The sequence below is a fragment of the Sarcophilus harrisii genome, chromosome 2 (genome assembly GCF_902635505.1).
Source record: "Sarcophilus harrisii chromosome 2, mSarHar1.11, whole genome shotgun sequence".
Classification (NCBI taxonomy): Eukaryota; Metazoa; Chordata; class Mammalia; order Dasyuromorphia; family Dasyuridae; genus Sarcophilus; species Sarcophilus harrisii.
Window position 1 is genome coordinate 311,828,481 of NC_045427.1, and position 15,963 is coordinate 311,844,443.

Below are 15,963 nucleotides of genomic sequence, written 5' to 3' on the forward strand. Positions count from 1 at the left end.
TGTTAAATTTATAGATATGATTTTTAAAAATTTGCTTAAAATGTAACATTTCTTTACCCTTGTGGAACTCCACAAGATAAACAATATGACAACATTCTTTCAAAGACTGTACATAATTTCTTACTACCAATTTGTTTCAAAAATTCTACCCTAAATCATCAATTTAGAGCTAGAATGGGATTTCAGTCCACATTTCTCACTTTACAATTGATGAAACTGAGATTTAGAGATATTAAATGACATTCCCAAAGTCATACAAGTAAATGACATTAAATGCATGTGTGTGTACACACATGAGCGAATACATAGCATGCTTTCATTGATAATAATACTTGGAATAAGTCTCTAAGCACAAATGCTTCATTTGTCAAAAAAACAGTTTTTTGATTGGGGTAGAAATCTAAATATTGGAACTTTCATATTTAGTAAATAAAAGAATGGGGATGGGGGTTGGATTAGACATATAAACCCTTACCAGTTCTAAAATTCTGTGACTCTAATGACTAGTATGGTATAGTGGATAGCAAGCTTGCTTTGAGGAAGAAAGACCTGGGTTCAAATTTTTCATCTAATATATGCTAGCTATGTGACCCTTAACCTTTCAGTAGCTCTTTGAGACTACAGTTTCAGAGTTGATATAGAGATGCATTGGTAAAGTGGCGACCTCACCTAAGAGTACTCTACACCAGTGTAATCACAGATAAAATCACCTATTCCTAACTTTTGGCTACCATAGATTTTATCAGAGTTACAAGGAATCTCAGAAGCCATTTAATCCAATTTACAGTCAAAAAAGAATTTCCTTCTAAAACCCTACAAATTGCTATGATTGCTTTAAAATCTCCAAAGACAGGAAAACCAGTACTTCCCAAGATAGCCCTTTCAACCTTTGGATAGCTCCTTACTGTTTATCATAAGTCTGAATGCATGATTTTGGGGTTTTTTTTGGCTAACTTTCATCAATTATTACTGATCTTGCCCTCCTTGGCATATTTCCTAAGGTTATGAGTAAAGATACCCTCAGTGATGATAATTTAAGCTAATACTAAATTGAATACATTTTTAATATATCAAAATAGCATCTATTCCACCATTATGAGGTTAGCTATTATCTAGAAAAGCTCTACTACTAAGAATAAAGAGATTTAATTATACAAGGAAAATTGCATTTCAGGAGCTCTACTGCTGAAGGAACATTTGCTCTAAGTAGTTAACATTATGGAAGAAGAAAAAGAAAATAGTTATTTCTATTTATTAATCATCAAAGGTGAAATATTCTCAATTTTTAAATTGTTCATTAAAACCCAGTCTTTTTTTTTTAAGTTTGCAACATGTGCTTTTATAAGATTTTGATTTCTATTTTTTTCCCTCTCTCCCATCCCCCAATCTTTTTCACATACCTTCTGACGTAAGTTTTTAACAGATTCTTTAATATAAAGCAAATCTTTACATGGGACATATTTTTCAAGCAATTTATCAAAGTTAGGATGTGACATCATGAGGAATAGCATCTTTCGACCATAATACCTGCAAACATGTAAGAAGTGTTTTTATCATTTAGACTTAAGAGTTTGTATTATTAGCTACAATTATTCTTAATTAAAGCCCCAAATCTACTTGCTGCTATAATTTTAAAGAGATTTGAAAGCACCATATCCTAATGTTTGAGGCCAGCTGGTTCTAGATCATAGTCTAGATGAAAGGCCAGCTGTTTTGCTCAGTCTTGTGAGTACCTATAGGAATAGTGCTTTCCAATACTGGCTGGCTTTCAGCTAAACTGTGAAGCAGATCAAGTACAGCTTTAGCATTTGCTTCAATGCTCAGTAATCTGATTGGCAACCACCTTAGAGCTTCCAACTCAGCTGCCGCACTTAGTGCTTGATATCTTATGTAGGAACTCTATATATTTGATTTTTTTCTTTCTCAATCTACCCACACAGAAAACTTACCTGTCCTTTGTGTACCTATCTCTCAGGAAATTGTTCTCTGTCTTCTAGGGATATAGTTGATTAACTGGTTTAAGTCTATATTAATGTTGATAATATACGTGCTTCTCTTTTCCCAGAAAAAATGTGAATTTTGATACCAATCTTCTAGAAATAATATTTTAAAGAAATGATTCTCAGTATGAATTTCAAGTGCCACAATTAAGCCAGCAGAATTTACAGCAGCAAGGGGTGGAATGGGGGTAGAGATGGGGAACTTAAGTGGAACTCCAACTTCTTTTAAGCAGAGAGCTGCCGTGTTGGACTGGCCCTGATATGAGTTCCAATGTATTTTCCCCTTTTGTCTCCACTTCTAGGTATGGGTATATAATTTGGGGAAAGGAAGAGATAAAGAGGCTCTGAGATCTTAGAAAGCCTAAACAAATCTGTTTCCTTTCTATGTTCCTCTCTATCAGAAAAGAAATATGAAAATGGGAATATGTGGGGAAAACAAACTTGATCCTTCCATTCCCATGGCCCTAGAACCAGAATATGGCTCACAATCCAGATAACCACTCCTAAACTGTTACAAGTTTCTTGGACACAACTATGGTACCTACTTAAACCTCAATTACGGATCTAAGGATAAAAAAAAGATCCTGTAATCCAGAAAGGTCAATAGCCAAGTGATAAGGGACATATGAAGTGAAAAAGATTTCATCTTGAATACTTAATTTTCATTATACAATAATTTCAAAATTGCAAAGATGAATAAAAAAATTTATTAAAAATAAAGCCCCAATGACTGCAATTAAGGGAAAGTAAAAGGGTATATCCCAAAAGAATCCTAGGTTCTCATAATAATATAGCATGTTCCTATCATTTCTGAATTTGTCTAAATCCTTCCTTTATATCACTCTCTGTGCTGTACCACTTTAGGAGTAATAAGTTCCCAAGGTTTATTCACTGCTATGTAAAATAGTAATTCTATGTTTAAAATATATCCCCTTTAATGTTTTAAAGTCTCTGTAATCAACTTATCAATTATCATTTAATAGATTTTGATCATTATTTCTTTTCAAGCTTTATCTTTCTAATCAAAAAATCTTAAGCAACCCTTCAATCTTAGTAGTACCCTTCTTTAGACATCTTTTACTATGCCTTATTTTTCTTGAGGGAGAATAAAAAATGCACATAGTATTCCAAATATATTATGGTCCTGGACATTGGTAAAATAACATTCCCCTCCATGTTAATCTTGATGATATCTAGCACTTTGATGGCCTTTTCACTGCAATAGTACACTGGGCCATGTTTCCAATGAAAAGTTTAATGACCCTTAAATACTTTCCTGGATTTTAACTGAGCAATTGGAGCCCATTATTCTATAAGTATAATTTGGATTATGTTTCCCTAAATGCATTACCTTACACTTGCCCATAATGAAGTTCATCTGCCACTTTTCTGCCCACTCATACAGCCTCGTGTCGTTTTCCTGAAGTTCATCCCTGTGACTTGGCATTTCACTACCCAGAAGTGCGTAGTGTCATCTGTAAATTTGGAGAATTCACTGTGCACTCCTTCTTCCAGGTTATTTATAAAAATGTTAAACAAGTTCAGTCCCAGCACCAATCCCGAGGGATCCCACTGTTGACATTTCTCATTTCAGAGAAATTCCCCTTTGGCCCTACCCTTTGTGTCCTACTTTTAAGTCAGTTTCCTATTCATGTCAAAAATATTCTTCCCAATCCCAAATGTTACTAGATTAAATTTATTTTATGAGCATCAGCTCACCTAGTTTCTTGTGAGCTGTCCTGTGCAAATTTAGCAGCAGCTGGCAATATTCTGTCAGCCAGGTCTTTTGTTCCAGATAAAATCCTTTCTGGTTCCATTTGCTCTACCACATCAGATAAATGCTGGGCTGTACATCTTCTTACTGCAATGTGTAAATGACTGCAAGGAAATTATAGTAAAATAAAACTAATTGATGAGATTAATTATTTACCAGAGTTAAGAGTTCTTAAGAAAGACCACTAAGTTGTTCTTAACCTTCTACCCCAATTCTTCTAAGCTCAAGAAGGAAGCATGGTATTAATAATTTGAATTGGCTACCCCTGCACAAATAGCAAAAAAAAAAAAAAAAAAAAAAAATTATAATCAGTGCCTGGTTTAATACAGTGCCTGGCATATAGTAGGCATTAAATGTTTTTTAAATGACTGAGACAGACATCTGTTTTCTTTTAAACTGTTGTGTAAATAAGACTAAAATCTGCCTCTTTCTCTATAGTATAGACAGTATGAAATTTCATTTTAGCTAAACTTATTTCAATTTTTAATGAATATTACCTTTGTCCTCCATTTATTAAAGAACTAATTGCACGTGCTGGAGTTACATTATTAACCATAGCCTTCAATGCTTTGTCTACATCTTCTCTTATAAATGTGTTTGATTCACCAGCTTTATGTAACAGAACTTTTACTGTGTTATCTATTTCTGGATCCATATTCTTTTTCAGATGAGTAAAGAGATCACCTAAACAGACCACAGCAGCACGAGAAACTCCAGAGCGTAAATTCTTCACCTAAAAATTTTAAAATCTGAAATAAGAATAATTCTTGCTAATGTAAAAGGCAAATCAACAAAAATATAAATCCTATTTTTTACCAATATTAATCAATCTCAGCATTTCCACATTTCAAAATGTAATAGTAACATTTTTACCTTCCTGTTCCTGCTTGAGAATTCCTGCTTCCTGCCCTATGAAGTTGGGTTTCTGGCTGGTTAGAATTTATCATATCCAGGGCAGCCCCTGATTCACAATTACATGTTCCTGTATTTCTATCTCCACATCAATAAATAATTCATACTCTTGTCTTTCCTACTCTGGCTCTGTAAAAAGTATTGAAATCAATAGAACCAAAAACCTCTTTCCTTGCCATTCCCTTAATGTTTTGTATTTCTATATTAGGGCATAATTTTCTTCAGAAAAGAGACTGTCTTGCTTATTGTATGGGTTTCACTAAAGCTTGGGAGAGGGCCAGGTACATGGTAAACATTTAATAAATGCAAAACTTTTTTATTCATTTATTCAGTGGAAATGACTAAAACAGAAAATGATTTTTTGAGAGGTTAAATACATGTTTTAATTTTCTGAATATCCAAAAAGATGTTTTTAGGATTACCTCTTGAACAACAGCAAAACTTGTTTCATGCAACTTTACAGTCAAGACATCAGAATGGAAAGCGGATAAACATCGTATAAAATTCAGTCCTTCAATTTTTTTTTCCCTATGGAAAAGTAAAACAGTAATAAAAGGATTAATCAAGAATGTTTACTCTCAACTGGATCTCAGACTCTAATATATCTTCAAAATGCAGTCAAAGAATAAAAGAATACTTTATTAATAAACTTGTAAGGTTAATTCACTACATCTTTCTGTGACAATATCAGATTAGGAATCTGAGAAGGGTATTTGCCTTATGATCAAAGAGGACCTCTAAAATTGAGTTGGTAAAAAAAAAGAATGTTGGGGACAAACAAGGTGAATTTACTTTTCCCTCAATGAAAAAATATAATCATGTTCTACATATGTAAGTATTCCTTTTGAAGCTCTAGGGAAAAGAAAGAAGAAAGGAAAAGAAGAGAAGGGAAAGATTAATAAAAGTTAATAGAGTAAGTTTATTGTATGAACAATCCTTCTTAGGAGCATGGTTCTCATTTTAATATTTCAACATGTAAAATATTACATGCTTATATAGCCTGTTCTTGTTTCTTATATAACAACCTAGTATTTGCATTTTTTTCATTAATCCCCTTGAAATTCTTCAATTTCAATCTGTTCTTCAATAAAGCATGAGCAACATAAAACTAACAAGGAGCTTCAAAGGATGGAACTAAAAGATGTCAGTACAAAAAATTTAGGAAAAGGTGAGCTGGACACGGTAAAAACAAGAGATCACAAGTTAATTAGGGAATAGACTCCACTCTTAAAATGGTCTGTGAGTTCATATTCCATCATACTAATTGAACCTCCTGTGGTGAATTTATAAAAAGATTTGATCAGGATCCTCACAGGGTGGGCACAGGTATGGGTGTATTATAATATAAATCATAGAGATCACAAATCCATTTGTATATTTAGGTAAATTTTTGCTAAACTATAATTATTTTTAGTGCCATCATCACTCAGCACTAACTTCCTCTTTTCTAAAACTTAGCTCATTCTATCTGAAAGCCACCTAATATATGAATATCTTGCAGATATCAAAGGTATAATGGATATAGAATGTTATTCAGAGTTAAGAAGACTCTATTTAAATATACTTTAATCTTTAAACAGCAATGTACTAAGTTCTAAGCAAATGAATTAGAAATTCACTTTTGAAACACAATGGATTTATAAAATAGGGTCTTAGTATACTTACCAATCATCATCAGCTAAAAATCTTAGGGCTTCTGTAAGTGCTAGTTCTGGTTTGGAAAAAGGTCTTAGTTCAGAAGGATCCATTATTTCTGGACTATGAGTGACAGATGGGATTCTCTCTTTGTATTGTGGTCTGGCCCCAGGAGACACTTCACCTATTAACGCAAATCACATTAAATAATCACAGACCATCTTGCCAAGTTCACGAAATACTGAAGTACATGGTACTTTCAACTAATTTTATTTTCATTAGTCAGAGAAAGCCAATTTTATTAATATTAATTTTAAACAAAATTCTATAATTAACTCAACAATAATAATGAGGAAGATGAGGATGATAGCTAACATTTATATAGAACCAGGGACTACACCAAGTACTTTACAATTATCTAAGTTGATTCTTACAGCTCTGGGAAGTAATGCAATTATTACCCTCATTAATGAAGAGAAAATTGAAATGAAGTTAAGTGACTTGCCTAGGGTCATGAAGCAAATGTGTGAGGCTGGATTTAAACTAATTCTTCCTAACTCCATTCCTGGCATTCTATCCATTTTGCTATCTAGTTTCCTCTGTAGGACAAAAATAATTTGAATCTTCATTTCTTCTGAACCAATTAGAAAATAGAGAAAACTTTATGTCTTTGGCATTTCAGATGCTATTATATATTGTTTTGTTTTGTTCTTTTTAGGTACTAGTCATGTTATACAAAAGTTTGGCTTCATTCATTCACTCATTTATTGACTTCACTTTTAAAATTGAAGATATGTATAAAATGACAGAATGAAGTCAAAGAAACATTCTGGGAATGGGAAATAAATAGATATAAGAAATTTGAAAACAAATCACACCCAGCTTATAATCCATTTTAATAATTCATAGGCTCACTGTATTTGGGACAGCCAGGTGATGTACTCGACAGAGCACTGGACATGGAGTCAGGAAGATTGATCTTCCTGAGTTCAAATGTGGCTTCAGACACTTAATAACTCTGTGACCCTGAGCAAGTCATTTAACCCTGTCTGCCTTAATTTTGTCATCTGTAAAATGAGGTGACAGAAGAAATGGCAAATCATTCTAATATTTTTGTCAAGAAATTGTCCCAACTCATGGGGTCACAAAGATTTGGACATGACTGAAAAACAAAAACAAATAACAATAACATCTGTATATACTTAAAGCAAACTAATATTTTATTTGTCTCTAGATTTTACAGTCTGTCAAGACTGCTACTACTGACAGCAACTTTAATAATCCAAAGACCAAGAGTGTTCAACATCAATGAACATTTATTGAGAACACATACATTTTTAAAGCCACTGTATGTAGTTGGGCCTAGTGATAACATAAAAAGGTATAAGAAAATTGTAGTCCTTGAACAGTTTGCAGTCTAGTTAATCAGAGAGAACAAATATATTACTTGAACTCCCCTTACTATCTTTAATCTTTAATCTGATTACTGTAGTAATAAATTAGGATAATCTATTGGAGCAAGAAAAATGTATTTATTATCTGACATTATTTTGAAATGAGAAATAAGTATTTTGATTAAAGAGTTACTATGCATGAACCTTAATGTTTAAAAAAATCAGATTAAAATTTTATTTTGTTATTTCAAGGATCAGTGAACTTTAAGGTTTCTACTTTCACTGAAACAAACTATATAACACCTCTATCCCTCAGGAGGCAATCTTTAAAGTTATATGACCCCCCCAAAAAAATGTATTGCCTGATGGCCAATGCTCTAATATCATCTTGGACATCTATTATGAGGTTTCTTAGACCCACCACCAGGGTTTTATAGAAAATCCAGGATTACTTCCATAACAGCAAGATGAGAAGACAGATAATAAAATATACTTCCCACTAAAACAATATAAATATAATTTAATCTTAATTTTATTAATAAGATGACCACTGAAAAAGGTTTACATGTAATAAATATAAACCTCTATGTACTATTACAACCAGGAAAGTCTAAAGTAATAGTTAATAGTCCTTATTGATCCTGGTTTAAAAACAAAAAACCACAACAAATAGTTATTCCCTAAGAAAAGTTGGTAAACTGCTAGAATTAATCATGTAATGTAATGAACTTGGAGCTCCTTCAAAGTAGGGACAATTTTCTGACTTTTCTTTATTACCACCCCCTCTCCCCCCTCCTCCCCCATGCATAACAAAATTCCTGCATATAATAAGTGCCTAATAAGTGTGTAATTACTCTGACTCTAGCTGACTATAAATCCAGGTAATTCTGGAAATCTTATCCCTTTTTTATTTTCAAGGGAGAAAAAACCCTAACATTTTACATCATAAAAAAGTGTAAACAAAATACATCAGCTATGGGGAAATAAAACTGGATAGGCTAATAAGGGATTACTTAATTATAGTATCATTTTTACTTTCATTTCCAAATCCTAAATAGTAAAAAGTTCTTCCATGATTACAAACTGTTATTAAAGAAAACTATGTGTAGAAAAACCACATAACAGAAGTTTTAACCTTTCAAATTTTATTTGTAACACTAAGGCTAAGATCAGTCGACATCATTTGCTAACACTTTTGATTAAGGCACAGAATCTTAATCAGGCCTCAATACTAACACAGATAATATATTCATTTATTTTTAACCTTATAAGTTTTTAAGTTTATATATCATTTTTATTCTCTTCTATCTCTAAATTTCAATCCTCTCTAATAGTTAAATTTTTAAAAATTGACACAATGTTTTGATGCAAGACATTTCCTAAAACAAATCTAATAGTGTCCTGAATACAGAACATCTTCAGAAAGTTAGGAAACAGTGTTTAAAAGAGTAATTATGAATGATACTTGCTAATTTTTACTTTTATTATTTACTAATGAATAGAAAGGAATATCACTTAACTTTGTTAAACATAGTAGTGACAATCTGTTGCATTAATTTACCTTTGAATCTTTGTTGCATTTTAGTGTTATGTTTATTTATATAAGTGTAATAATTGTGTACTTTGTACTTTTGATCTGCTTTCCTAACATAGCATTCCTTCATAAAAGTTTCCATTGCACTTAAAAAATGATGATGATATTCTGGAGACCTATATTTTACACTTGGTTCTGCAATGATTCACTTTTACTTGTAAATGCAAATAACTTCACTCTCTATGTTCTAGCCATAAAACAGGACAATTGAAAAAATCTATTCCATACCGCTCGCTAATGAAATTATGAGAGCAATCTGACTAGTTAATTCTTCTGCATAAAAGAATCTTGTTAGTATAATCAGTAAAATTTTTTCAATATTTAAAAAATTATAAACAATTACTTTACCTGACTCTGAAAAAAGAAAAGATGGTGATCTTTTTAAATAGGACACTCCTTTTGATGAAGGACTGAAGGCGACATTTTCTAAAGATAAACCTGATATCATCACCTCATCTCCAAAAATACTCAAGTCTAGAAAAGAAGAAAAAATAAAACCCAGAAATTTAGATGAAGATAGTCTGTTAATTTTTAATAAAAGCTTTACATTCAACCAAGCAATTATTTTCCTTTTTACTACAGGGATTCAACATTTGTTCTATATATCAAATTTAAAAATTTCTCTGTAACATTACAATTCTGATTATATCAAAGAATAAAACAAAAAATATTATATTACATCAGTCCAAACCCACAACAGTAGCCTCTATACCCAATCCATAACTTTATTTGAACTAACTTTCCGTTGTCATTCTTTCAGCTTCAGTATGCTTAATTCGTTCTCTGGGATTACGTTCCTTTTTTTCATGATCTTTAACTTCAAAAGGTTCTTTATGACTTATTTCTTTTTCTTCTTTTCTCTTCTGTCTCATCTTGTCATAAGTGGATTTTGAAATAGAAGCTTTAATCTGCATTAAAAATTGAAAAATTTGAAGATAATAGTTTAAATAATTACTCAATTTTTTTTTTTATCCCCAATACCCTGCACATATCCATCCAAAATCTGTAACAAAGTCTATTCAACATAGAAGAAATAATTAATGGCCATGTGTGGTTAAAAAATGATTAAATTTCTTTTTTTTTTCACCTCACTAGTATTTTATTTTTCTAATTAAATGTAAAGATCAGTTTTCACTACTTTTGTAAGATTTTAAGTTTCAAATATTTCTCTCTCTCCATCATCTCTCCCTTCACCAAGCAGCAAGCAATAGGTTATACAAGTACAATCAAAATGATTACATTTCAATGCTGGCATCAAAGTATAGAAAAAAATAACAAGTTGAGGTGTGAAATGTCTCAAGCTTTTTGAAAAGTGATATGGAGTTAAAAAGTACAGAGTTATGATACTCAGCAGTCCTGGACTGACATTCTGAGGACACATCAATGTTGATGGGGTTAAAAAACTTATCTACAAAAAACATTTGTAGGAATAATAAATGTAATGGCAGAAAAAATTAGAAACTAACTTGAGTCTATAAAAACTGGGGAGAAGCTGCATAATAGCTATAAACAGATCTAATCTAATAAATCATTCTGTAGTCTTGGTGATGCTAGGTCCTTAAAGAGATGGGAAATGACAACAGAAAGAAAACTCTGGCAGATTCTCCTAGGCTAGAATGACTCTGGGTATGAAGCTATCACAGACCTGTAATTGTTTTCAAAATATTTATTTTCCTACACTTAGAGATTTATTACTAGCAAGCTGACTTTACAATATAATAATGCATAATAAAATGAAAAATACAAAATGGCTCTCAGGCCTTTGTGGGCTTTCTTGGCTTTTGGCAGTGATAGTGACAGTGACAAAAAAAAAAAAAAAAATTAAGAAAAAAAAAGAGGCCAAGTGTACTAAGATGAACATTTTCAGGCTGCCTATGAATATTAAACTTAAGTAGACACTCTACTGGAGTTGGTTTTGTTGCACTTGCAAACCAACAGAATCAATGGAATATAACCTTATGTTATTCCACTAGTTAAAAAAATAAACATGAAGATAATTGTAACTTAGACACCAGCTGTATGGGGAATCAGTGAAGTAGATGATAAGGTGCTTAAAATTAAACTAATAAGTTCTTCAGTACTTAATGATATCAATAAAATGAGAAGAATAGAAACATACAAGAAAATATAATTCTATAATAAGAAATAAGTAAGGTCAAAGTCTAATAAAGTATAAAAGAGTTTTACTCCTACACAATAAGAATATTTTTTGAAGAATATTGGATCAGACATGGCAAATAAAAAATATTTTTAAAATAGATGGAAATTCACTGGTTATGCATGTGGGAGTCATTTTTACATCAAATGTCTATGTAAAATAAGACTACTGACTTATAAAGCAAAGATTTTAAAAATACCAAATTAAAGAAGAATAAGAACTAGAAGTTATGACAGCACAATATATGGAAGACTGTGCTAAATTCTGGAGATACAAAGACAAACATTCTAACTGAGAAATCAATATATATATGTAAAATATATATGAAGAGAACATAAGATGGAAAAGAGGGTATTAGTAGATGAGGTTATAAGGAAAAGCTTCTAGAGCCTACGTTAAAAGAATATATGTGAGGAGGAAGAGGTTCCAGATATGGGAGACAGTCAATGAAAAGGCAAGGAGATTCCAGATACTCTTTTTGTGTGTGGAACTGCAAATAGACTAGTAGGGAGTAATATGAGAAAAGAATACAAAAATAAGAAGGGACTAGGTTATGAAGAACTTTTAATGGCAGATGAGTTTATTTTTTATTTTAGAAATGATAGGCAACTACTAAAGTTTACTAAGGGATGAAAACTTTGATGACTGTCTGGAGGATGTATTGGAGTAGGGAAAAACTTGGGGAAAAACTCAGAAGGCCCACTGCAAACATTCAGGCAAGAGACAATCAAGATTTGAAATAAAATGGTAGTTGTGTAAGCAGAGAAAAGGGATGTATATAATAACTGTAGTAAAGAGAGAAATGACAAAATTTGGTAGATAAATGAATATGTTGAATAAGAATGAACAACTGAAATCAATACTGAGGTTGTGAATTTAAATGAATGGAAGGATGGTGATGTCCTCAACAACAAAAAAAAAAAGTTTAGAAGAGGGATGAGTTTAAGGTGAATAACAATAAATTGTTTTGGACATATAGAATTTATAAAGCATATGAGACATCCATTATGAAATACCCAACTGCTACTCTATGATGCAGGATTGGAACTCAGTATGGATGAGGACTATATACTATATCTGGGAATTCTCCACAAAGAAAAGATAATTAAACCAATTAGAGCTGATCAGGTTACCAAAGGAAATAATATACAGAGAAAAGAGAAGATGTCCCAGAATAGAATACTGAGGCAGTATTCTATTTGATGATGAAATACCAAAAGAAAGAAGAGAAGTGGATAGACTGGGGGGTGGGGGGAGGGAAGGAAAGAGTATTCAAGAGAGGGTGCTCAACAGTGTCAAATGTAACAGGGAAGTCAAAAAGGTTAAGAATAAAGCAAGGCCATTAGAATTGATAGGTCATAGTTAATTTTGAGAAAGTTGAGTTGAGAAAGTTTCAGTTGAATAATAGGGTTGGAAATCTGATTACTGAAGGCTTATTCAGAAAAGAGTGAGTGGAAAGAAAATGAAAGCATTAAGGAGTTTGGTTGAGAAAAAGAGGGGAGATACAATGCTACATAATGGGGATGGAATGTCAAAATCTAATGAGGATTTCTTAAGATTAGAGAATACAGATATTTCATGGGCAAACATCACAAAAGAAACCAATAGAGAGAATGAAGGCTAGAAAGAATAAGAAACCAATTGAAATACGTTTATCCTGACCTATTGAAATTCGGATATCAGAAAATGGGAAGTGAGTAAAAGAACAGAATATTGGCATCTCTTAAGGAATTTTATTTATGATAAATAGCCACAACTGGAAGGCCCACTAAAGCCCAGAAACTACCTTCAGTAGCAAGCACTTAATCACTGTACCATGCATAGGGAGATATAGTGGCCAAGTGCATCAAGTAACTCAGTAAGCATTACTAAAGTAACTTTATTGTTACTTTAATCAAAGCATATTCTCAGTTTTAAAGTCCATAAATCAATGATTCAAAATTTAGACTTTAAAAAGATAATATAGCCTTACATCTTTTTCATTTTCAACATCCAGATATGGTAGACTGTTCTGCTGGACTGCTCTTCCATAAATCCCCGATGGTGGTTCAATACTTGGTTTAATAGAGAGCGTATCCCCATTTTCCACAGAAGGTATCACTGATTGGTTACTTGTAACTGGAACTGAACTTGAGATTCCAAAAACACCTAAAGTCAATCAACCAGGAAATATTCATTGAATGACTGTGTACAAGGCAGAATGAGAAATACAAAGTTGATCCCTACTTTCAAGAGGCTTATAATTTAGTTGGGAAGTTTAATAAATACATGAAAAGCAAAACAATGGTATAATACAATAGCATAGGAGATATTGAAGATGGTAGATGATTATGTTAAATGAATAGTACAGCTTTTTTACTACTTTGCTAAAATTTTCACATTTAGAAAAGAGATTATGAACTAGATTGGCCTGAGTTGAGTTAATGTTTCAAGATAGGTAGGATTTAAAAAAATAGGGGAGAAAAAACAAACAAACAAACATGATCGGAGCGGGGGTAGGGGGGTGGGGAGGGGAGGGCGGCAAGGGAACAATAACACAAACAGGTGCATTTCTAATTAATTTCAACTTTTCAAATTTCAACAATTTTTTCAAAATATTTACTGAATAAACACCTGAATTAAATCAATCTCTCCTTTTCGATTTCAAACAGATAAGCTTCCCTATGTGTGAAGACTATACAAAGGACTAAATAGCTTTGGAATCTTAATACCTTTTCCAACAACTACTACTGAGTCTTCTGATAAGGAATTTGTTGAAGTGAAGTCAAAATTGGAAATTTGCTGTAAATTTGATGACCCTGCAAATCCTAAAAAAATAGGTTTAAAAAGAGAACAAAATTTTTCTACTTGTTTTTTCACCTCAATCATTTATAATGTAACAGCCTTTACATATATATAATTTTTTCATACATTCAAATATAATAAAGGGATAACATGTAAAGTGCTAACCTTAAAGGACTATATCAATTTATGCTATTAATGGTTATCATCTACATTTCAGTAACAAATACTTTGTAATTTTTTAATATTTGAAGCAGATCAGAAAAGTAAAGTAAAAATACTGTATGTCTGGCTAATGGGTTGATTATTTTTGACTGTGATGCTTGCTGAATGTAGGTAAACTTATGGTCAACTTGGTCAACCAATCAGTTTGATGAATTTATTCCCCCAATTGATAAACTGATTCAAAGAAATTTTGATTGATTATGATCAGGGTTACCTCCAGATTATCTGTGCTAATGGGAAGAACTAGTATGAAATCTGAAAATTATTTATATTTGGTTTTGGAATTTAACATAACATTTGTCAAATTAGAATTACTCTACTATTTGTTTTTTGACTTTGGTCAATACAAAACTTAGGTTGTATTTTTATTACATATATGAATTGACAGCAAAAGGAGAGTCTAAAAAAATCACACAATGGAAGAGATAAGCCAACACGGGATTAAAAACCTGGGAAATACATACAGATAATCAAAAATTAAGTTATAATTAACAGCTGACAACTTACAGTAAGGAAAAAAATAACAGCCATCCCCAGGGTATGAATCATTGAGTTTTTTTAATAATTTTTTTCATAGAAGTAGGCTATTCTCCTTTTTTTCATTTATGTATTCTTTGCAGTATAGTCTTTGCTGTACAAACAGAAACTTAAACTGTCTATTAATCATTAAGTAGAGCATTAAAAAAAAGGTTCAAAATAAATGTCATATAAATGTGCCATATTTACTCATAATTTCCTCCCCTTTCCCCTAATATTTTCATTATATCAATGGAGTTCAAGTGAAAGAACATCTGGGGCCACATCTATCTATCCTCAGCAACCTTCATTAATTTTGTTCCCATAGTCATCTCAAAGAAAGAATAAACTAGGGCAAAGTTTCTAGATGTAAAAAGGTAGGGAGGTAAGAGAAGAGAAAGGACCAGCTGGTCCTGCAAAAAAATAAACACAAGTTTATCATATATATGTACATATGTGTCTATACACACATACATATAATGTACACACACACACACACACACACACATACTACAATCGCTATTTTGTAACTTTAGATTCTTTTTAAAGCTGTCCTTGATATTTTTACTTGATTTCACTGGCATGAAAAAAGTTCAGGGGAGAGGGATGATAGGGCTAATCAAGTAGAAGGATAAAAGCCCATATAGTGTAATATATAATTTGTCCTGGGGCCCCCACTCCCCCCTTTACTAAAAAACAATGACTCACCCAGAGTTACACAGCAATCAGTAGCAAAGTTAACTGGAATCTAAATCTACAGGCAATCCCCGCTTTTTTGCTGCAATGCACTCCTGGAAACCGCATCAGAAAGCAGAATGGCGAAAAATGTATTATTTTTTTAATATGCACCATGTATTCTGGAACTACCCTGTCCACCACTAGGTGGTCTTGCTTTGATATGGAATGCTGAATTTATGGGGGCAGTGGGAAAAGAAGAAAGAGCACTTGAAAGTGAGCTGATTAGGCTGTGAAAA

The 15,963-nt window shown here is 32.1% G+C and overlaps 1 protein-coding gene across 3 annotated transcripts in view; it reads right to left on the reverse strand.

The window, feature by feature from the left end:
- The window catches only part of TOGARAM1 (TOG array regulator of axonemal microtubules 1), a 90,561-nt gene that overhangs the window by 5,671 nt on the left and 68,927 nt on the right, over window positions 1-15,963 (reverse strand). For 2 of the 3 annotated variants that reach the window (XM_031952618.1, XM_031952617.1), the window contains exons 9-17: window positions 14,179-14,274; window positions 13,440-13,615; window positions 10,049-10,217; window positions 9,658-9,783; window positions 6,352-6,505; window positions 5,109-5,214; window positions 4,272-4,507; window positions 3,720-3,878; window positions 1,401-1,527 (exon numbers count right to left, since the gene is read on the reverse strand). In XM_031952618.1, coding sequence (XP_031808478.1) covers window positions 1,401-1,527; window positions 3,720-3,878; window positions 4,272-4,507; window positions 5,109-5,214; window positions 6,352-6,505; window positions 9,658-9,783; window positions 10,049-10,217; window positions 13,440-13,615; window positions 14,179-14,274 — 1,349 coding nt within the window. Of the gene's footprint in view, window positions 1-1,400; window positions 1,528-3,351; window positions 3,476-3,719; window positions 3,879-4,271; window positions 4,508-5,108; window positions 5,215-6,351; window positions 6,506-9,657; window positions 9,784-10,048; window positions 10,218-13,439; window positions 13,616-14,178; window positions 14,275-15,963 lie in introns of those variants that run through there. The other variant, XR_004232012.1, reaches the window with a different exon arrangement.